This window comes from Schistocerca gregaria, chromosome 2, assembly GCF_023897955.1.
Source record: "Schistocerca gregaria isolate iqSchGreg1 chromosome 2, iqSchGreg1.2, whole genome shotgun sequence".
NCBI lineage: Eukaryota > Metazoa > Arthropoda > Insecta > Orthoptera > Acrididae > Schistocerca > Schistocerca gregaria.
In genome coordinates, this window is record NC_064921.1 from 518,243,521 (window position 1) to 518,266,171 (window position 22,651).

Below are 22,651 nucleotides of genomic sequence, written 5' to 3' on the forward strand. Positions count from 1 at the left end.
GATCGGTGCATCTGCATAATTTAAACTTGAGTAGGAAATTAATTTCTTTTGAACCGTTGTCAAAAATCTTGCCAAATGTTTATTATTTCATCGGAATCTCATGAATTTAAAAAGTGCTTGATTGAACAGCACTTAAGTAACTGTCATAAAGATCAGTTCAGACATTTGTCGCAAGAGGAACACCAGTCAGAGCTTGAAGAACTGAAAGAAAATTTCAAGCAGCATTACAGTGAAGTGTTTCCTATCATGTGACTCTTTAGCATTTATAAAGATGGTAAATAAAACTGTATTTTATAATCTGATATGCCATGTAGCAATGTGACAGTTATCGAATATCATATTATCAACAACAAGAAATATTTCTTTTCAGTTAATTTTTATATCTGGGTTGTGTTAAATCATGTCACACAGACATAAGAAAAAGTTTCAGGTACATTAGTTTTTGCCACTTTCTGAAAAGCCATCACAAACGCTCCCTCAGACAGCAAAGTGTCGTTAAGAGTCATTCTGTGTTTTTGTGTATTTGTGTTTTGGTGGATGGGAAAAGAAATGTTATAGTTTGCTCAATGTTTTCAGTTAATTAATACACAGATATTCCAATAGATAAAAATTTATTTTGCAAACACATTTTGCTGCCCTTGCTAGTGTCTATGACTGCTTTTCAGAGGAACTGGGAGAAAAAATGTAAAGTTGTAAGGTTTTTTTTGCCATGGTAGGAGCAGAAAGTAGGTTGGCAAAGTTTGCGTGTAAGTTACAAATGCTTGCTGAGAATTGCGAAAGCAGGGAAACCCTTTGCAGCTGAGAATATCATGAGAGATTGCCTGGTTGACTTGGCAGCATATATTTGTCTAACAGACCTCACAGAAAATTTTTTAAAAAATAGCTCTTTCATCTCAAAATGTTGCTTGCCACGTCAAGGATATGGCCTCGGATATGCAGCAGCAGTTAATGGAGAGAGCGACAAACTTCCTTTCATTTTCTGTTGCTCTTGATGAGTCCACAGACATTGTGGACACAGCTCATCATATTCATTCGGAGTGTCAGCGGACAATCTGTGTGTCGCCACAGAATTTCTTGACCTTATACCACTAAAAGACACAACCACCATAGTGTTTTGAGAATTTCTGTGCATATTCTAGAATCACTCGGCCTTCTACCATCTCGAACACACAATATTTTTGATGTGAGTGGGAGAAACCCTATCTACTGTGTGTCACCTGTCTGTGTGTGCATGTTTGAAGTTTGTCATACAAGGACGGTAGACACGGCAATCGAACAGCACCGACAAGTACTTGTCGGTCAGTCCATGGAAGTCATAATGAAGGCACACGGCAGCACCAAGGAACTTCTGTGTTATTTTGTCTTGTTATGTAACTGTGACTATTGTTAGTCACGAAAGAACAATTGAATGAAAAAAGAGTTTTAGTAACTTTTAACTTGAACCTGCTAGAGGCAAGACGTGTGTATGATTCCTGTATAATAGTCGTGGTTATAAACCCAACTCTGTTGTAAATGTAACTTAATTGATTCTAATGTGAGATGACATGGGTGACTTACAAGAAGTCTACTGTTTATGTGAGAAGTGTGTATTTTGTTCTTTGTGGAATTTCAGATATACCGATAGTTGTTGAAAAGTATTATTTGAGTACCTCATTATTTCACAAAGAGAGAGAGAAAGAGAGAGAGAGAGAGAGAGAGAGAGAGAGAGAGAGAGAGAGTGAGAGAGAGTGAGTCTTAAAGGTTCCTGTGACTAGTATCATTCTTTGGAGAAGAAGTTTGTAGAGATTCAAGAAGCCGGCTATCCAGAGAAGAAGATAGGCTAAGCATTCTCAACTAAGTCAACTTGTGTAAGAGAAATGGGGAGTTTGCACTTACACACACACACCCTTAGTCATCAGAAATGTTAGACCACGGGTTCGGATATTTTTCTAGCCATGGAAAATGTGTTCAAGTTAATGGATTTAAAATGGGAATGCCTGACCAGTGTAACAACAGATGGAGCCCTGCCCTACATCTACATCTACATCTACATACATACTCCGCAAGCCACCTGACGGTGTGTGGCGGAGGGTATCTTGAGTACCTCTATCGGTTCTCCCTTCTATTCCAGTCTCGTAGTGTTCGTGGAAAGAAGGATTGTCGGTATGCCTCTGTGTGGGCTCTAATCTCTCTGATTTTATCCTCATGGTCTCTTTGCAAGATATACGTAGGAGGGAGCAATATACTGCTTGACTCCTCGGTGAAGGTATGTTCTTGAAACTTCAACAAAAGCCCGTACCGAGCTACTGAGCGTCTCTCCTGCAGAGTCTTCCACTGGAGTTTATCTATCATCTCCGTAATGCTTTCACGATTACTAAATGGTCATATAACGAAGTGCGCTGCTCTCCGTTGGATCTTCTCTATCTCTTCTATGAACCCTATCTGGTACGGATCCCACACTCCTGAGGAATATTCAAACAGTGGGCGAACAAGCGTACTGTAACCTACTTCCTTGTTTTCGGATTGCATTTCCTTAGGATTCTTCCAATGAATCTCAGTCTGGCATCTGCTTTACCGATGATCAACTTTATATGATAGAAGGGATACGCAGTGGATTCCTGGGTTATGTCAGGTCAAAAATGCCTGAAGTCAGCTGTTCCTTATTCATGGCAGTCCATTGTCTGATACATCAGGAGGCAGTTTGTGCGAAGGTTGTCAACATAAAAAATATTATGGACACAATTGTTTGAATGGTTGATTATCTTCGCTTGCATGCACTCACCATTGCCAATTTAAAGAATTTCTGGCTGATTTCGAAGCAGAATACCTGGACATCCACTACCACACCTATGTAAGATGACTGAGCAGAGGGAAGGTGCTTCATCAGTTTTTCTCCTTGAGGGATGAAATCAATACTTTTTTTAAAATGAAATGACATCCAGAAGAATTACTTCATAATCCTAAGTGGGTGGTGAATTTGGCTTTTTTTAGTGATCAAACTGGTCATTTAAATACTTCAAATATTTCACTCCTAGGTGAAAATCACTCTGCTGTTGATTTGGTACAGAAAATGACTCGAGCATAAAAAAAAAAGAAAGAAAGAAACACAACACCACCCTATTTTGTGGGGAAAAACAGTTGTGTGAGGAGAATTGTGGACACTTCCCTGCATTAGGCAGTGTTAAAGAAGATGTGGATTTTTCAGATTATGTTCAGATCATTTGTGGATTACAAGATGAGTTTGAAAACAGATTATTGGAGATAAGTGAGCTTCAGCCAGACTTAGATATATTTGTTTGCCTGTTTTCCCTTCGGACAGAGGATGTCTCATAAGTGTTTCAACTAGATCTGATTGACCAGTAGTGTGGCATCCGCCTGAAAGACCTCTTTCTTATGTGTAAAACTTCGGGTGACTTTTACAGCTGTTTTCCACAAGAAAAGTATCCTCTTTTACCCAAGCACATGGCCAAAGTTCTCTCAATGTTTGGTTCCACATATGTTTGTGAGTGCTTTTTCCCCCTTTTAAAGATTGCTGAAACTAAGAGCTGTACACTACATAGTGATAAAAATTTGGCTATTTCTTTGAGGTTAGCAATCTCCCGGAATATTGTACCAATCCTAGACAAAGTCGTTGCCTTGAAAATGAAAAACTTGTAAAATGTTAGTTGTCTTCTTTAACGATATTGACTGTAAGGATTAAAGGTCTTTATAACTTTATTTCTATTTTTTTAATAAGTTTTCAAACTTGGTCAATTAAAATTATTGTGTACCAAACAGCAAACTAAGGATCTGATTTCTAAATTCTGAAAAGGGATACAAAAAACTGTAACATGAAGTACAACAAAAAATATTTACTTGCAACAACTGACAGTAAGATTGAGACACTGTATCCTTTGCATAAAATTGTTTCTAAAATAGAATGTTTATGACTCCACTTCATTTAAGAAACTGATATATCTTTCAGAAGACACCTAGTGTACATATGACGAGTATGCATGTGCAATACCAATAGACTCAGCCTGTAGGTCAGAAAAATTATAAGTCGTTCTTTGATTCTTGATTTGTAAATTGTTTTCTAAAGCTTTGCGTAGTAATTCTGCCACACAAACCCTAATTGTTACCTAACTAACAAATGGTTTGCATGTTTTACCACTCATCGACCACTTTTACAGAGTGCGCTTTCTCTGTTATTTTGTTTATGTTGAATCTGACTGTCGGACAGTCGAGCACAGAGCAGTGCTGTGTGGTTTCACTCGCTCCACAACTCTCTCTTGCTCCTATGCTGACATTAGCAACACACAGGGTGCTGAGCTACCCTGCCTTGTGCCCACCAGGACAATTCTTGTATGAGCCTATTCTAGATATTTCTACAGCTTTGCCATGTGGGTTCTGTTACCAAATCAATTTTGATGACATTCCATCTTTGAATTGAGACATTAAGCTCAGTAGCTCCCTTGGTACTGTTCAGTGGTGTTTGGCTAATTGCTCCATGTCCTCATCTCAGACACTACAGTCTACGCGTACTCATCACTGTCATGTATGGTAAACATTTAAAAAGGAGACACATGATTCATGCTACACATTGAAAATGTCAGTCTCCCACTTAACAGTGTCGTATAACCCTACTTATTTTTTTCACAAAGTCATTTATCTACATTATTTCCTTCATCAAATAGGGCACCAGACTAGCTGAGGAGTCATTACTGGTAAATCTGATCCCTTCCAAATTTCTGGCAGGGTTCAAAATCCACATCAAAGTCTTTTGTTTTGATACAGTGTAGAAGATCCATAATTTGCTATATACTAATTGAAGATACATGCTGTCATGAGCTGGAGCTCTGCTGCCTGAAGTGGGAAAAATATTAGGTAGTGAAATATTATAAAGCCATTCAAAATGCATTCAGCATTGTGCACAAAACAAAAAAGGCTGCATGTTAAACTTTTGTGATAATTTTGCAGAATGTATTTTATTCACCATCTTACAGAAAATCACAGGTCCTGTGCCACAAAAAAGTATGCAAATTTGATTTTTGTTACATTAGATGCCAGCTTTACCAGCATAAGTAGCCACCAAAATATTCTGTATCCCTGTTGTCAATTTTACAACAGCAATGATTGACTTTGTTCTGGTAACTTGGAAACAACAAGTAATTAAGTAATATTCTTATATAACTAATAAAACTAGATGAATGCCATTATTTATTAGGCCTACTTGTTCATTCTTAAGACTGATCTCACTGTATCGGTGTGGTGGCTGGTGGGAGCTGCCATTTTCATTCAAGTTGGAAGATAGTGGATTAACTCTAACACATATACAACAAATTCTAATTGCTGTCAATCTTAGCTGTGTGCTAAGAGTATCTTCATTGAACATATCAGTAAAATTTCAACAATTTTAATTCCTACTACATAAAACATTTCTGGGACTTAAACTCCACGTGCTTTTGTTTACATACATGTAGGTACACTGAAGACTGTTGTTGGTGCTGACTGGAGATGTTCTATTCCTATCAAAATAGCTACTTATGTCAGCCCTCAGATGAGAGTTGTCTTAAGATGAACAATTAGTATGGCAACATTCTATCATAAAATATACTGCTATGAGAATAACAGATCAAACACTCTTTTGAAGAAAAATCATCTAAATGTGCAGCATTGTGCAAAGATTATGGTAAATCATCTCTCTGATATCTTTGCTTTATGTGTCTCACCTGTATTACAACATATACATTCAGCAGCCACATCTGTTGGGTATAAAATATCATCTCCATAAAAACTGAATAGTGATCTATTCAACACATTATCATATGCTCCACTGATCAGTTATATTGATCAACTACTGTTGGGGCTAGTTTATTATGTGATCATAACACTGTATTGAAATAAAACTTTCATCAGTGTCACAGCACTCAGTAAAAACATGAAAATGATTAGTTTACATAATCTTGTTGGAACTCCATATGTGTGCTGTGTATTGGTGTTAATAATTACAGATAAAGCCTCAATATATCAGTTATTATTTCTCATACTTCAGTGGTATCATTAACTATTGAATACAAATATGCGGACAGTCGAGTGATGCAAATAAAAATTCCAAACTGCAAAAGATAACCATCAGAATAATGGCTAATTCTAGAAGAGCAAATAGCTGTAGGCATCTATTCAAAAGATCATTTTACAGTATAAGTTTCTACAGTATAATACGAGGGTAATCCCAAAAGTAAGGTCTCCTATTTTTTTATAAGTACATAGACCTGTTTATTTCTACAATGATGTACTTCAGTTTACAGCTTGAACGTTTAGCTATTTTCAACTTAATCACTATTTCTGTTGATGCATTTTTGTAGATGCTGTGGCAGTTCTTGGTGTGTCATACCAGCTCTCCGCCATGCTGTTCAGATAGTTATGAACCTCTTCTTTCACCTTTCTTCTTTCAGGTGTAAAGTGGTATGCCCAGGTTTCGTCACCCATGACAATTGAGTCCAGAAAGTTTTCCTGTTCGACTGCAAGGCGGTGAAGAAATGCACGGGAAGCATCAACTCGCTGCATGTGGTCCTCAGTCAGCATGCAAGGCACCCATCTTGTGTGCACCTTCCAGTCGTTCATTGTTTCCCTTAAAATTCTGTGAATGGTGCTTCAGGAAACCTAAGGAACCAACGTGCAGAGATCATCCAGTGTGATTCGCTGATCTTCACGCATGCTTTGCTCATCCTTCAACACTGTCTCCTCAGAAATTGACAGTCTTCCACTCCTTTGTTCATCGTGAATTTCGGTCCGACCAGCTGCAAACTCTCTACACCACTTATGGACATTTTTGACATCCATGCACGACTCACCATACACTTCCATCAATTGGCGCAGTGCCCTTTGCATTCAAAAACTAAATAACTACGCGCAATTCGCACTTGGCGGTAACATCCAATGGGAGCTCCATTCTCAACAGCTGCCAAGCCAAGACTGAGCGCCTGAGTGCGGCGTGCACATGTTTACATATAGTGTTTGTGTGACCAACTGCCACACAAACAGAGTTCTGTACTTGTTAAAAATAGGAGACCTTACTTTTGGGATTACTCTCGTACTACTGTTTGCATGGGAATATACAAACAAGTTAAATAAAAATTAAGATATACATAACCATGCTACCAGAAACAGTATAAAGTTAAGAGTTCTGCAACATACACAGCTAAACTTGAAAGGATTAGTGCTTATCCAGGGTGTTTCAAAAATGACCGGTATATTTGAAACGGCAATAAAAACTAAACGAGCAGCGATAGAAATACACCGTTTGTTGCAATATGCTTGGGACAACAGTACATTTTCAGGCGGACAAACTTTCGAAATTACATTAGTTACAATTTTCAACAACAGATGGCGCTGCAAGTGATGTGAAAGATATAGAAGACAACGCAGTCTGTGGGTGCGCCATTCTGTACGTCGTCTTTCTGCTGTAAGCGTCTGATGTTCACAACGTGCAAGTGTGCTGTGGACAACATGGTTTATTCCTTAGAACAGAGGATTTTTCTGGTGTTGGAATTCCACCGCCTAGAACACAGTGTTGTTGCAACAAGACGAAGTTGTCAACGGAGGATTAATGTAACCAAAGGACCGAAAAGCGATACAATAAAGGATCTGTTTGAAAAATTTCATTGGACTGGGAACGTGATGGATGAACGTGTTGGAAAGGTAGGGCGACCGCGTACAGCAACCACAGAGGGCAATGCGCAGCTAGTGCAGCAGATGATCCAACAGCGGCCTCAGGTTTCCGTTTGCCGTGTTGCAGCTGCGGTCCAAATGACGCCAACGTCCACGTATCGTCTCATGCGCCAGAGTTTACACCTCTATCCATACAAAATTCAAACGCGGCAACCCCTCAGCGCCACTACCATTGCTGCACGAGAGACATTCGCTAACGACATAGTGCACAGGATTGATGACGGCGATATGCATGTGGGCAGCATTTGGTTTACTGACGAAGCTTATTTTTACCTGGACGGCTTCGTCAATAAACAGAACTGGCGCATATGGGGAACCGAAAAGCCCCATGTTGCAGTCCCATTGTCCCTGCATCCTCAAAAAGGAATCATTGGCCCATTTTTCAGATCCGAAATGATTACTGCATCACGCTATCTGGACATTCTTCGTGAATTTGTGGCGGTACAAACTGCCTTAGACGACACTGCGAACACCTCGTGGTTTATGCAAGATGGTGCCCAGCCAAATCGCATGGCCGACGTCTTTAATTTCCTGAATGAATATTTCGATGATCGTGTGATTGCTTTGGGCTATCCGAAACATACAGGAGGCAGCGTGGATTGGCCTCCCTATTCGCCAGACATGAACCCCTGTGACTTCTTTCTGTGGGGACACTTGAAAGACCAGGTGTACCGCCAGAATCCAGGAACAATTGAACAGCTGAAGCAGTACATCTCATCTGCATGTGAAGCCATTCCGCCAGACACGTTGTCAAAGGTTTCGGGTAATTTCATTCAGAAACTACGCCATATTATTGCTACGCATGGTGGATATGTGGAAAATATCGTACTATAGAGTTTCCCAGACCGCAGCGCCATCTGTTGTTGACAATTGTAACTACTGTAATTTCGAAAGTTTGTCTGCCTGAAAATGTACTGTTGTCCCAAGCATGTTGCAACAAAGGGTGTATTTCTATCGCTGCTCGTTTAGTTTGTATTGCCGTTTCAAATATACCAGTCATTTTTGAAACACCCTGTATTAATAAGGTACAGGCCCCTAAAGGAGACAGCACGTTTTAAGGAACGTGGCCACCTGAAATGTCTCCTTCCTAAGTGATATCTATCCACTACCACTGTTCACCATTTCATATTTCAAATATTAGTTTTGAAGAGAAATTTAAGCAAACAATAAAACTAATCCTTGTAGATAGTCCTTTCTATTCAATCAATAAGCAACACTAAATGCAAAAAATTGCAAATTAACATACAGTGCAATGAAATTAAAAGGTGCATAGATAGAGAGGGAATAAGTTCAAGATGTGTTCTTACGTATGGTGAAATAGAAATAGAATGTGTGTAGATAGGTTGTCAAGGATGAACAAAATGTTTTATTATATGTGATGTTATATTATTTAAAAATTGTGTTGTTGTTTTTGTCGTGTACTTCAGTCTAAAAGCCTGTTTGATGCAGCTCTCCACACTGCTCCATCCTGTGCGAGCCTCTTCATCTCTGAATAACTACTGCAACCTACATCCTTGCATTTCAAAAGCATCTATTCTCTTCTTGTCTAAACTGTTTATTGCCCATGTTTCACTTCCAAACATGGCTATATTCCAGACAAATACTTCCAGAAAAGACTTCCTGACACTTAAATCTATATTTGAGATTAACAAATTTCTCTTCCTCAGAAAGGTTTTCTTGCCATTGCCAGTCTGCATTTTATATGCTCTCTACTTCAGTCATTGTCTCCCCAAATAACAAAATTCATCTATTATTTTAAGTGTTTTGTTCCCTAGTTAATCCCCTCAGCATCAAGTGGTTTAATTCAACTGTATTCCATTAGTCGTGTTTTGCTTTTGTTAATTTTCATCTTATATGCTCCTTTCAAAATGCTGTCCACAACATGCAGCAGTTCTTCCAAGTCCTTTGCTGTCTCTGACAGAGTCACAGTGAACCTCAGAGTTTTTATTTTTTCTCCATGGAATTTAATTCCTACTCTGTATTGTTCTTTGGTTTCCTTTACTGCTTGCTCAGTGTACAGATTGGATAGCATTGGGTATAGGGTGCAACTCTGTCACACGCCCTTCTCAACCACTACTTCCCTTTCATGCCCTTCGACTCTTATAACTGCCATGTGATTTCTGTAGAAGCTGTAAATAGCACTTTGCTCCCTAACTACCTTCAGAGTTTCAAAGAGACGATTCCAGTCAACTTTCTTAAAAGCCTTCTCTAAATCTACAAATGCTATAAACATAGATTTGCCTTTCCTTACCTATCTCCTTAGATAAATCGTAGGGTCAGTATAGCCTTGCACGTTCCTACATTTGTCCAGAATTCAAACTGATCTTCCCTGAGGTTAGCTTTTACCAGTTTTTCCAGTCTTCTTCTCTAAAGAACTCATTTTAGTATTTTGCAACCATGACTTATTAAACTGACAGTTCAGTAGTTTACACAAATGTCAGCACCTGAACCAGAATTATTACCCCCTTCTTGAAGTCTGAGGGCATTTCACCTGTCTCATACATTTTTCACATCACAACAGAGGTGTATCTGTTTAGAGAACAGACAAACATGTGGTTCCTGGTGAGGGGCAGCATCCTGTTTAGTACTCACAGGGGCAACTGTCTAAATGATTGACTGATCTGGCCTTGTAACATCAACCAAAACGGTCTTGTTATGCTGGTACTGTGAACAGCCGAAAAGCAAGCGTAAAATACAGTCATAATATTTTCCAAGGGCATGCAGCTCTACTGTGTGGCTAAACAATGATGGCATCCTCTTGGGTAAAATATTCCAGAGCTAAAATACTCCCCCATTCAGATCTCTGAGCATTGCCCCTTACATTGTCATTACTGCCAGGGCTCTTTGACAGTGGAATAGCACCCCAGCATTGGACGTAATGGGAAAGTCCTGTACCATGGGAGATCTTATAGGTCTTATAATTAAATGTTTCCCTGTGACATTTAAGTCTGTTCATGATCTACGATAATGATCGAAGCAGAAGAAATGAATTAAAATTTGTTCCGTGGCCTGGACTGGAACCCAGGTCTCCTTGCTATCTAGGCAGAAATGCTAACCATTACACCTCCACAGCATGATGCTCAACATTGCTGCATGAACTACCTGGAGGCAGTTGTGGACTCCTACCAAAATTTATTGGTTATGAACTGGAGATTAAAGCCAAAGAACTTGCAAAAAGGTAGGAAATTAGGTAGTTGGGACCTGGATAAGTTGAAATAACCAGAGGTTGTTGAGAGCTTCAGAGGGAGCATTAGGCAACGGTTGAATAGAACAGGGAAAAGTAATAAAGTAGAAGACAAATGGATAGCTTTGAGAGTGAGGTAGTGACGACAGCAGAGGATCAGATAGGTGAAAATACGAGGCCTAGTACAAATCCTTGGATAACACAGGAGATATTGAATTTAATTGATGAAAGGAGAAAACATCAAAATGCAGCAAATGAAACTGCTGAAACAGACTACAAAAATTTAAGAAAATGAGATTTACAGAAAGTGAAAGGTGATTGAGTAGGAATAGCTATAGCACAACTGTAATGATTTAGAAGCATGTTTCATGAGGGACAATATAGATACTGCCTGCGGGAAAATTAGAGAGACCTTTGAAGAAAAGAGAACCAGCCGTATGAATATCAAGAACTCAGGTGGAAAACCAGTCCTTAAAAAAGATATATTTTGATAATTAAGTAGTGTATGTAATAATTATTGTGTTAAACTGACTGCGAATATGTACTTGAATGTGATCCATATATGTACATCCACAGTTGCTAAATACACTCCTGGAAATGGAAAAAAGAACACATTGACACCGGTGTGTCAGACCCACCATACTTGCACCGGACACTGCGAGAGGGCTGTACAAGCAATGATCATACGCACGGCACAGCGGACACAACAGGAACCGTGGTGCTGGCCGTCGAAAGGCGCTAGCTGCGCAGCATTTATGCACCGCCGCCGTCAGTTTCAGCCAGTTTGCCGTGGCAAACGGAGCTCCATCGCAGTCTTTAACACTGGTAGCATGCCGCGACAGCATGGACGTGAACCGTATGTGCAGTTGACGGACTTTGAGCGAGGGCGTATAGTGGGCATGCAGGAGACCGGGTGGACGTACCGCCGAATTGCTCAACACGTGGGGCGTTAGGTCTCCACAGTACATCGATGTTGTCGCCAGTGGTCGGCGGAAGGTGCAATTGCCCGTCGACCTGGAACCAGACCGCAGCGATGCACGGATGCACGCCAAGACCGTAGGATCCTACGCAGTGCCGTAGGGGACCGCACCGCCACTTCCCAGCAAATTAGGGACACTGTTGCTCCTGGGGTATCGGCGAGGACCATTCGCAACCGTCTCCATGAAGCTGGGCTACGGTCCCGCACACCTTTAGGACCGTAGGATCCTACGCAGTGCCGTAGGGGACCGCACCGCCACTTTCCAGCAAATTAGGGACACTGTTGCTCCTGGGGTATCGGCGCGGACCATTTGCAACAGTCTCCATGAAGCTGGGCTACGGTCCCGCACACCGTTAGGCCGTCTTCCGCTCACGCCCCAACATCGTGCAGCCCGCCTCCAGTGGTGTCGCGACAGGCGTGAATGGAGGGACGAATGGAGACGTGTCGTCTTCAACGATGAGAGTCGCTTCTGCCTTGATGCCAATGATGGTCGTATGCGTGTTTGGCGCCGTGCAGGTGAGCGCCACAATCAGGACTTGGCAGAAAATCCTAAGAAATTTTGGTCCTATGTCAAAGCGGTAGGTGGATCAAAACTAAATGTCCAGACACTCTGTGACCAAAATGGTACTGAAACAGAGGATGACAGACTAAAGGCCGAATTACTAAATGTCTTCTTCCAAAGCTGTTTCACAGAGGAAGACTGCACTGTGCTTCCTTCTCTAGATTGTCGCACAGTTGACAAAATGGTAGATATCGAAGTAGACGACAGAGGGATAGAGAAACAATTAAAATCGCTGAAAAGAGGAAAGGCCGCTGGTCCTGATGGGATACCAGTTCGATTTTACACAGAGTACGCGAAGGAACTTGCCCCCCTTCTTGCAGCGGTGTACCGTAGGTCTCTAGAAGAGCGAAGCGTTCCAAAGGATTGGAAAAGGGCACAGGTCATCCCCGTTCTCAAGAAGGGACGTCGAACAGATGTGCAGAACTATAGAACTATATCTCTAACGTCGATCAGTTGTAGAATTTTGGAACACGTATTATGTTCGAGTATAATGTCTTTTCTGGAGACTAGAAATCTACTCTGTAGGAATCAGCATGGGTTTCGAAAAAGACGATCGTGTGAAACCCAGCTCGCGCTATTCGTCCACGAGACTCAGAGGGCCTTAGACACGGGTTCACAGGTAGATGCCGTGTTTCTTGACTTCCGCAAGGCGTTTGACACAGTTCCCCATAGTCGTTTAATGAACAAAGTAAGAGCATACGGACTATCAGATCAATTGTGTGATTGGATTGAGGAGTTCCTAGATAACAGAACGCAGCACGTCATTCTCAATGGAGAGAAGTCTTCCGAAGTAAGAGTGATTTCAGGTGTGCCGCAGGGGAGTGTCATAGGACCGTTGCTATTCACAATATACATAAATGACCTGGTGGATGACATCGGAAGTTCACTGAGGCTTTTTGCAGATGATGCTGTGGTGTATCGAGAGGTTGCAACAATGGAAAATTGTACTGAAATGCAGGAGGATCTGCAGCGAATTGACGCATGGTGCACGGAATGGCAATTGAATCTCAATGTAGCGAAGTGTAATGTGATGCGAATACATAGAAAGATAGGTCCCTTATCATTTAGCTACAAAATAGCAGGTCAGCAACTGGAAGCAGTTAATTCCATAAATTATCTGGGAGTACGCATTAGGAGTGATTTAAAATGGAATGATCATATAAAGTTGATCGTCGGTAAAGCAGATGCCAGACTGAGATTCATTGGAAGAATCCTAAGGAAATGCAAGCCGACAACAAAGGAAGTAGGTTACAGTACGCTTGTTCGCCCAATGCTTGAATACTGCTCAGCAGTGTGGGATCCACACCAGGTAGGGTTGATAGAAGAGATAGAGAAGATCCAACGGAGAGCAGCGCGCTTCGTTACAGGATCATTTAGTAATTGCGAAAGCGTTACGGAGATGATAGATAAACTCCAGTGGAAGACTCTGCAGGAGAGACGCTCAGTAGCTCGGTACGGGCTTTTGTTGAAGTTTCGAGAACATACCTTCACCGAAGAGTCAAGCAGTATATTGCTCCCTCCTACGTATATCTCGCGAGGAGACCATGAGGATAAAATCAGAGAGATTAGAGCCCACACAGAAGCATACCGACAGTCCTTCTTTCCACGTACAATACGAGACTGGAATAGAAGGGAGAACCGATAGAGGTACTCAGGGTACCCTCTGCCACACACCGTCGGGTGGCTTGCGGAGTACGGATGTAGATGTAGATGTAGATGTAGACTGCATACGACCGAGGCACACAGGGCCAACACCCGGCATCATGGTGTGGGGAGCGATCTCCTACACTGGCCGTACACCTCTGGTGATCGTCGAGGGGACACTGAATAGTGCACGGTACATCCAAACCGTCATCGAACCCATCGTTCTACCATTCCTAGACCGGCAAGGGAACTTACTGTTCCAACAGGACAATGCACGTCCGCATGTATCCGGTGCCACCCAACGTGCTCTAGAAGGTGTAAGTCAACTACCCTGGCCAGCAAGATCTCCGGATGTGTCCCCCATTGAGCATGTTTGGGACTGGATGAAGCGTTGTCTCACGCGGTCTGCACGTCCAGCACAAACGCTGGTCCAACTGAGGCGCCAGGTGGAATTGGCATGGCAAGCCGTTCCACAGGACTACATCCAGCATCTCTACAATCGTCTCCATGGGAGAATAGCAGCCTGCATTGCTGCGAAAGGTGGATATACACTGTACTAGTGCCGACATTGTGCATGCTCTGTTGCCTGTGTCTATGTGCCTGTGGTTCTGTCAGTGTGATCATGTGATGTATCTGACCCCAGGAATGTGTCAATAAAGTTTCCCCTTCCTGGGACACGGTGTTCTTATTTCAATTTCCAGGAGTGTAATAATAATAATAATAATAATAATAATAATAATAATAATAATAATAACTCTGTCTTGTATGAAAATTTTCTCTTTCAAGAACTGTACTTTCACTGCAAATACTTCAGCAAAGATTACAGTTGCGTATACTTGCAAACTTGTGTATATGTGTGAAATGTTATGTTGCAGCACAATGCTGTATTTTTGCCACACTTCATCTTATATTCTTTACTGATGAAGCCATCTCTGGTGATGAGGTATGAAGTACTATAGCTGGAGTTGTGGCTAATAACATCTCATTCATACATGCATTTTTCTTTGAAAGTCTTGTTTTATTGCACTCAGGGGAAAAAAAACATAATATATTTTAAGCAGAATAGTGCATTTTTGTAAACCTGCAAATTAAAGGAAATGTGCAATTCTGTTACATACCATATTCATAAATCATTATTTAATTTTCTGTGAAACACAAAATACTTGAAGAAGTGCAATTTAATTTTGAAAAATAACTTTACTTATAAAACTTTCAAGCACATGAAAGCTGTGTACCATACCGTTAACTCAAACCAGGAAGCTTGTTTTTGCAGGCAATATGGTTGCTGACTGAGATACCTAGTCATGACTTATGATTTACCAGCACAGTTTCAGTTGTGCCAGTAATTCTATCATATTTTTTGAAGTTTACAAAAAGTCTCCTTTATACCTGGACTAGCCCTCCTGGAAGAAAGAATATTTCAGAGGAATGGCGTAGCCATAGGTTGGGATTGTTTCCAGAATGAAGCTTCCACTAAGCAGCTGAGTGTATATTGTTTTCAAACTTAGTGTCAGACATGAAAGGCAAGGTTCCCGGTTCAGGAACTGAGGACAAACATGAAAGGCAAGGTTCCCAGTTCAAGAGTCGGTGGCAAACATGAAAGGCAAGTTCCTGGTTCACAAACCAGTCTGGCACACTGCATATGCCAAGGAGTTTTGAAACAGCATACAATCATCTGCAGAGTTAAAGATTCGTTCTGAGGATGTTCAGGGTTAGTGTAAAGTCAATATTATTAATGTTTTCAAAATATAAACTTGTCTTGGAAATGAGCATTAAGTATTGCTCTTATCATTCTTGGACAACTGTATTTTTAAATTTTTATTATTTTTTAAAACACACAACTCCTGATGTTCTCTCACAACATTTGCACCTCTAAGTTTTACATGTTTCTATTACAAAGGATGTAAATAGGAATTTATAATTTCCACCACCAACAGTTTTCCTTTGTTGGCTGTTGAACGGAAGTGCTTTAGTCATTCCCAGTTCAAAGGTTGCAAAATTAGTATCAGAAAATTGATCAAGATGATGATTAAGCAGTGTCAAATAATGGAGAAACTTGCAACTAACATTTTTCAGTTTATTTTTATTTAATAAAGTCATGAATTCCTCTTGCTCATAGCAGTTTGAATAAAATTTGCAAAGGTAAAAGAGGAAGAAGTTGTGCCGGATTGTTTTTTAAGGATGTATATAGGATGGTCCATTGATCGTGACCAGGCCAAATATCTCATGAAATAAGCGTCAAATGAAAAAAACTACAAAGAACTAAACTTGTCTAGCTTGAAGGGGGAAACCAGATGGCGCTATGGTTGGCCTGCTAGATGGCGCTGCCATAGGTCAGACGGATATCAACTGCTTTTTTTTTTTTTTAAAATAGGAACCCCCATTTTGTATTACATATTCATGTAGTATGTAAAGAAATATGAATGTTTTAGCTGGATCACTTTTTTCGCTTTGTGATAGATGGCGCTGTAATAGTCACAAACATATGGCTCACAATTTCAGACAAACAGTTGGTAACAGGTAGGTAATTTAAATTAAAATACAGAACGTAAGTATGTTTGAACATATTTCGGTTGTTCCAATGTGAATTTATCATTTCTGAGAACTCATGCTGTTACATTGTGATTACCTGTAAATACCACATTAAAGCAATAAATGCTCAAAATGATATGTGTCAACCTCAATGCATTTGGCAATACGTGTAACGAAATTCCTCTCAACAGCGAGTAGTTCGCCTTCCATAATGTTCGCACATGCATTGAAAATGCACTGACACATGTTGTCAGGTGTTTTCGGTGGATCACGATAGCAGATATCCTTCACCTTTCCCCTCAGAAAGAAATCCAGAGACGTCAGATCTGGTGAACGTGTGGGCCATGGTATGGTGCCACGATGACCGATCCACCTGTCATAAATATGCTATTCAATACCACTTCAACCGCACGCGAGCTATGTGCCGGACATCCGTGTTGGAAGTACAAAGCCATTCTGTCATGCAGTGAAACATCTTGTATTAACATCAGTAGAACATTATGTAGGAAATCAGCATACATACATACTATTTAAATTGCCATCGATAATATGGGGGCCAATTATCCTTCCTCCCATAATGCCGCACCATACATTAACCCGCCAAGGTCACTGATGTTCCACTTGTCGCAGCCATCATGGGTTTTCCGTTGCCCATTAGTGCATATTATGCCGGTTTACGTTAGCACTGTTGGTGAATGACGCTTCGCTGCTAAATAGAATGTGTGCAAAAAATCTGTCATCGTCCCGTAATTTCTCTTGTGCCCAGTGGCAGAACTGTACACTACGTTCAAAGTCATTGCCATGCAATTCCTGGTGCATAGAAATATGGTACAGGTGCAATTGATGTTGATGTAGCATTCTCAACACCGACGTTTTTGAGATTCCCGATTCTCGTGCAATTTACCTGCTACTGATGTGCAGATTAGCCACAACAGCAGCTAAAACACCTATTTGAGCATCATCATTTGTTGCAGGTCGTGGTTGATGTTTCACATGCGGCAGAACACTTCCTGTTTCCTTAAATAATGTAACTATCCGGGGTACGGTCCAAACACTTGGATGATGTCTTCCAGGATACCAAGCAGCATACATAACACACGCCCATTGGGCATTTTGATCACAATACCCATACATCAACACGATATCAACCTTTTCCCCAATTGGTAAACGCTCCATTTTAACACTGATAATGTATCACGAACCAAAGACCGTCCGACTGGCGGAATGTTATGTGATACCACATACTTATACGTTTGTGACTATTAAAGCGCCATCTATCACAAAGCGAAAAAAGTGGTCCAACCAAAACATTCATATTTCTTTACGTACTACATGAATATGTAATAAAAAATGGGGGTTCCCATTTTTAAAAAAACGCAGTTGATATCAGTTTGACCTATGGCAGGGCCATCTAGGGGGCCAACCATAGCACCATCTGGTTTCTCCCTTCAAGCTAGATGATTTTCGTTCTTCGTAACTTTTTCATTTGACGCTTATTTCGTGAGATATTTGGCCCGGCCACTATCAATGGACCACCCTGTATACGTATGTGTGTATACATACTATGTGATTGTATTTAGTATTTGTTAAAACTTAACTGCTCACTCAGATCCCAGTATTATTGGTCTATACAATAGTCTCTTCTCAGCATTTGAGATACAGGTCTCTTATACTCTCTTCCAAACAAGCAAATAAAATAAAATAAGGAATCCACAGTCAACCATTGACTGCCACACTAGATATTATTTGAGCAAGCAGCATGATATACATGTAGTTGTCACAAAGAGAGGTAATATGCATGAGGTGCAAACCATAATGATATTTTTCTTGCTCCACTGTGTTGAATTGGGAGTTACAAGGCAGAAACCTACAGAAGACTGTTAGCAGTTTGTAAACCACAATTTCATTTAACAAAGAATGCAGTACTCATAATCAGGTGGGATGAGCAGTAGGTACGGCCATAAACAAGACTGAACACTTAGTTTACAATGAGTGATTACCTCTACACCTTCCATCGTTTGTATTCCAAACAGGGCTTTCTAGTTTTGTACAACTTTACTTCACAGACTGACATAAGGTAAAGTCTGTTGCATTTTGTGCTTTGAGTACTATCATTGGGTGCTGATACCTTGTTATGAATTTCTTTCAGATTCTATCCAAGGATGGCAGCTCACAAGTGGGAAAAATATCGAAACAATGGTCAGGTCTTTTGAGAGAGGCATTCACAGATGCTGATTACTTTGGAATTACATTTCCAATGGATCTTGATGTGAAAATGAAGGCTGTGATGTTGGGAGCATGCTTTTTGATTGTAAGTAACAAAAGTTGTGTTAGATTGTTAAGTTTTACTAATAACATCAACATAGATTATATTTTAGTTACAAGACAGAGTCAACAATTACTACAGAATTAGATCAGAAAATTAATACCTTGATTGAGGGTGTGATACTTAGTAGAAAAAGTACTGCAGAATATAATGCAAGATATATTAGTATGACAAATTATTGTCAATCAGAAAGTTCTGAGAAAGTAAGGCAAGTCACAGTTCTTTTGTAAACTGACCATCTTGTCTTTCAATGTAGTCTCTTTGTGTCATTTTCACCAGTGTACCATCTCCAGCCACTCCCTGAAGTTCTCACAGTATTCCCTCTTTAAGACAGGTTATTCAGCATAACTCGATGGGAAGTCACAGGTGCTTCTGAGAGCCCAAATCAATGCATGTTCAAGTTTTTTTTTTTTTTTTGAGAGAAGGAAAGAAACATGTACGGCTAGACCTGATGTGCTGTGTAAATACATGATGGTCTGTGTTTGTCTCTTCATGCTGCCGTTTTACCAAATACTGTTGTCAAAATAAAGTAAGATCCTGTGCCTGGTGGAGACTGAGAACGGTTCATTTCAAATGATAGAGGCTGTATCCTTCGCCAATAATCTCTCTATTGATGGAACATTCAATATCACACTTTGATCCCTTCTTCTTTAACTGATTCTAATGGTCATACATCATTTGACCTTTCACAAAATTAGATTGGATTATAAAGTCAGCACTCTTGAAGCTTTTAGACTGGTATTCACATGTACAACACTGTTAAACACAAAATTTCATGGAAATTAATTTGGTACTACTAAATATAAAACTAACATTAAGATGCATAATAAGATAATTGTGCAATTTGAAAATTGTAAACATTATAGCACAATTATCTTTAAATATTGAGCTCTGTGCACAAGCAGTTGGGAGCACTGCTTGAGCATATCAGAATTCTCACAGTGTAGTATCATCACATGGTACGTGTTTTTATCATGTAATCACTAGCACTGTGGCCAGGTATCAAAGTGCTTCAGTGGGAACTGTATACAAAAAATATATCTGAATACAAGAAACATGATTGACTATGTGACATGCTAGTGGAAAGTTTGTGTGCCATATTAGTATCAAAGTGCTTCAGTGGGAACTGTATACAAAAAATATATCTGAATACAAGAAACATGATTGACTATGTGACATGCTAGTGGAAAGTTTGTGTGCCATATTAGTAGGTCTGCAGTCCAGCTACACAAAATAATATTGTACACTATTCACATAAAAGTTGTCCAAAGAAACATTCATTAACTCCTAGAATGAAAAACTGGGTGCTCGAACCATTGATACAGCCAACCAAAATATTGCTTCAAGCACTACGTATAAAACTGGAATTTATGAAGAATTACGTAATGGCATACTTACGTCAAAAGACCCCCAGGCTCTGTTTTGAAAAAATGAAAGCAAGTGTGGTTGTGATTCACAGACCAGAGAACTCGTTAGACACTCAATTTGATTTAATGTGATAAGGAAAGGAGAACACAGCATAGGAATCTTTTAAGATTTTTTCAAATAGTTTTCTGGGAAGCATGAAATCTAAAAACTTAAAATAACTGTTGGAAGGTCTAATGTGCCCATATGAGTAACAGCAATTCAGCACTTTGCTAAACTTTTGTTTTTGCCATCATACTTGCAGCCCAATTGTGGTGATATAAGTGATAAACAAGGTGAGTGGTTCAGTGGGATATTTCACTTGAGGAGTAAAGGTAGAATGGGAAATGGAGTGCTGTCATCATTTAATTGAATATTGTTAGATGATAAAAACAGATGTTGCTGCAACACAGCACCAGAGGCAGAACAAATAGGGACACTCTTAACATGTAGACTGCCACACATTGAGTGATGGATGTTTCACCGGCAGGCCAGGGCAAGCAAACAGCATTAGGTGCAAGGCTCTACTGCAGCCACCACCAGCTTGTGAGATACAAGCAATATCATTCTCATAAATGAAAACAAATTAGTTAATTTCATTTTCAGGTTCTGTGACTTAGCAAATAAAAGGAAAACATTATCTTTGTCATAACATTAAGCTTTTCAAAATTTGTACAACAGTGTACCACATAAGATAAATGTGGTGTAAGAAGCCTACCCCATTTGGCTAAGTCATCATGCTTAAAGCATTGTTTTAGTGACAAATCAAATGGTCTTTATGAGGAGCAGTGGCTACTATTGCTCATTAACATGTAAAATGAGGAGAACTTATTCTCTTGGGCCACAGCCTTCTGAGAGCTGTTTCACTATGTATTATACTGAGAAAATGTGAATTCCCTCAAGGAAAATATCAAAAATCACATTGTTAAAGTTGCAGTATAATGTTCTTCATTACTTTATCAAAATGAGTTGATGATTCATGTTGACGTCATCAAAAGATTGCAATATGTGTAATCAGTTTTCTGTCAGAAGTAGCTTCTCAAATGCAAAAGATATTGATTATATACACAACAAAATATATTTTACATACCATCCTTGTAAACTTGGAAACACCTACTGTTTCTTTATGTTGTTATTGTTGTGGTCTTCAGCTCGAATACTGGTTGTATGCAGTTCCTATCATGTCCAACCCTCATCTCTGCCTAAGTTCTGCAACCTACATCCAGTTGAATGTGCCTGTTGCATTCAAGCCTTGGTCTCCCTCTAAAATTTTCACCGCCCACACTTCCCTCTACCAGAAAATTGATGATACCTTGATGCATCAGGATGCATTCTATCAAGCTAACCCTTCTTGTAGTCAATTTGTGCCACAAATTTCTTTTCTCCCTTATTTAATTCAGTACCTTTTCATTAGTTATCCAATCTCCTTGTCTAATCTTGACATTCTTCGGTACCAACGCATTTCAAAGAGCTTTCATTTTCTTCTTGGCTGAACTGTTTATCATCTATGTTTACTTCAGTACATGCCCCTGCTCTGGGCAAATACTGATCTTTTTGTAGAACTGAAAAATGACACCCCAGCTGTGCTGATGTAAAAATTAACACAGGGATTCAGTTCCTGCAGGACCAACATCCACTGTACACCTTAAATTATGAAAAAACGAACTGAAAAGGCATATAAAGGAGCAAACTAATGTAGACACAAATTTGATATACCACATGGTGAACACATTTCGATAGCCTTCAAGACTGCAGTTCAACAGTGTTGCCCAAATCTACAAGTTAGAATTATTAATAATATATATCTTCATGTATGTTGTTAGAGCACTTGTGTAATGAAGTATTGTGGGAAAGGAATCGGAGTAGATTATCACAAGCATTAGCTCAATAAATCTCAGTTGTACATAGTTAGAAAACTGCTTACAAATATAACATAGGCTTGAGTTAAAAGATGTTCAGTGTTTAATCTGGTTTTAATGACTGGTGCACTGTTAAGATGCAAAGTCAGAAAGATGAACTAATTTTGCAAAACAAAGTAATTCATACAAATGTGCAGAAAATGTCACATATCATTAAGATGCAATAGTGCATTGTACAGTGACTTGTAATTAAGAATGAGTTTTATTATCTGTAATATTCATTCCAGAGACTGTATTGAGTGATATATTGCAGTACTTGAATATTTCAAATCTTACCTCCAGTGAAGTAACGGAATGAGACCTAACAAAGATTAAAATTCAAAGACTGAATCGGGACTGTTGATTGAACCCTGATCTTTTGTTCTGTTGCATTCTCAGGTTATTATTGTATGTACAAATTTTATTTGTT

General features: G+C 39.8%; 1 protein-coding gene across 2 annotated transcripts in view; it reads left to right on the top strand.

Annotated features, from left to right (window-relative positions):
- LOC126329509 (phospholipid scramblase 1) overlaps nucleotides 1-22,651 on the top strand; it is a 142,437-nt gene that overhangs the window by 103,961 nt on the left and 15,825 nt on the right. For both annotated transcript variants that reach the window (XM_049996164.1, XM_049996163.1), the window contains exon 7: nucleotides 18,743-18,904. In XM_049996164.1, the coding sequence (XP_049852121.1) occupies nucleotides 18,743-18,904 (162 nt within the window). The remainder of the gene's footprint in view (nucleotides 1-18,742; nucleotides 18,905-22,651) is intronic.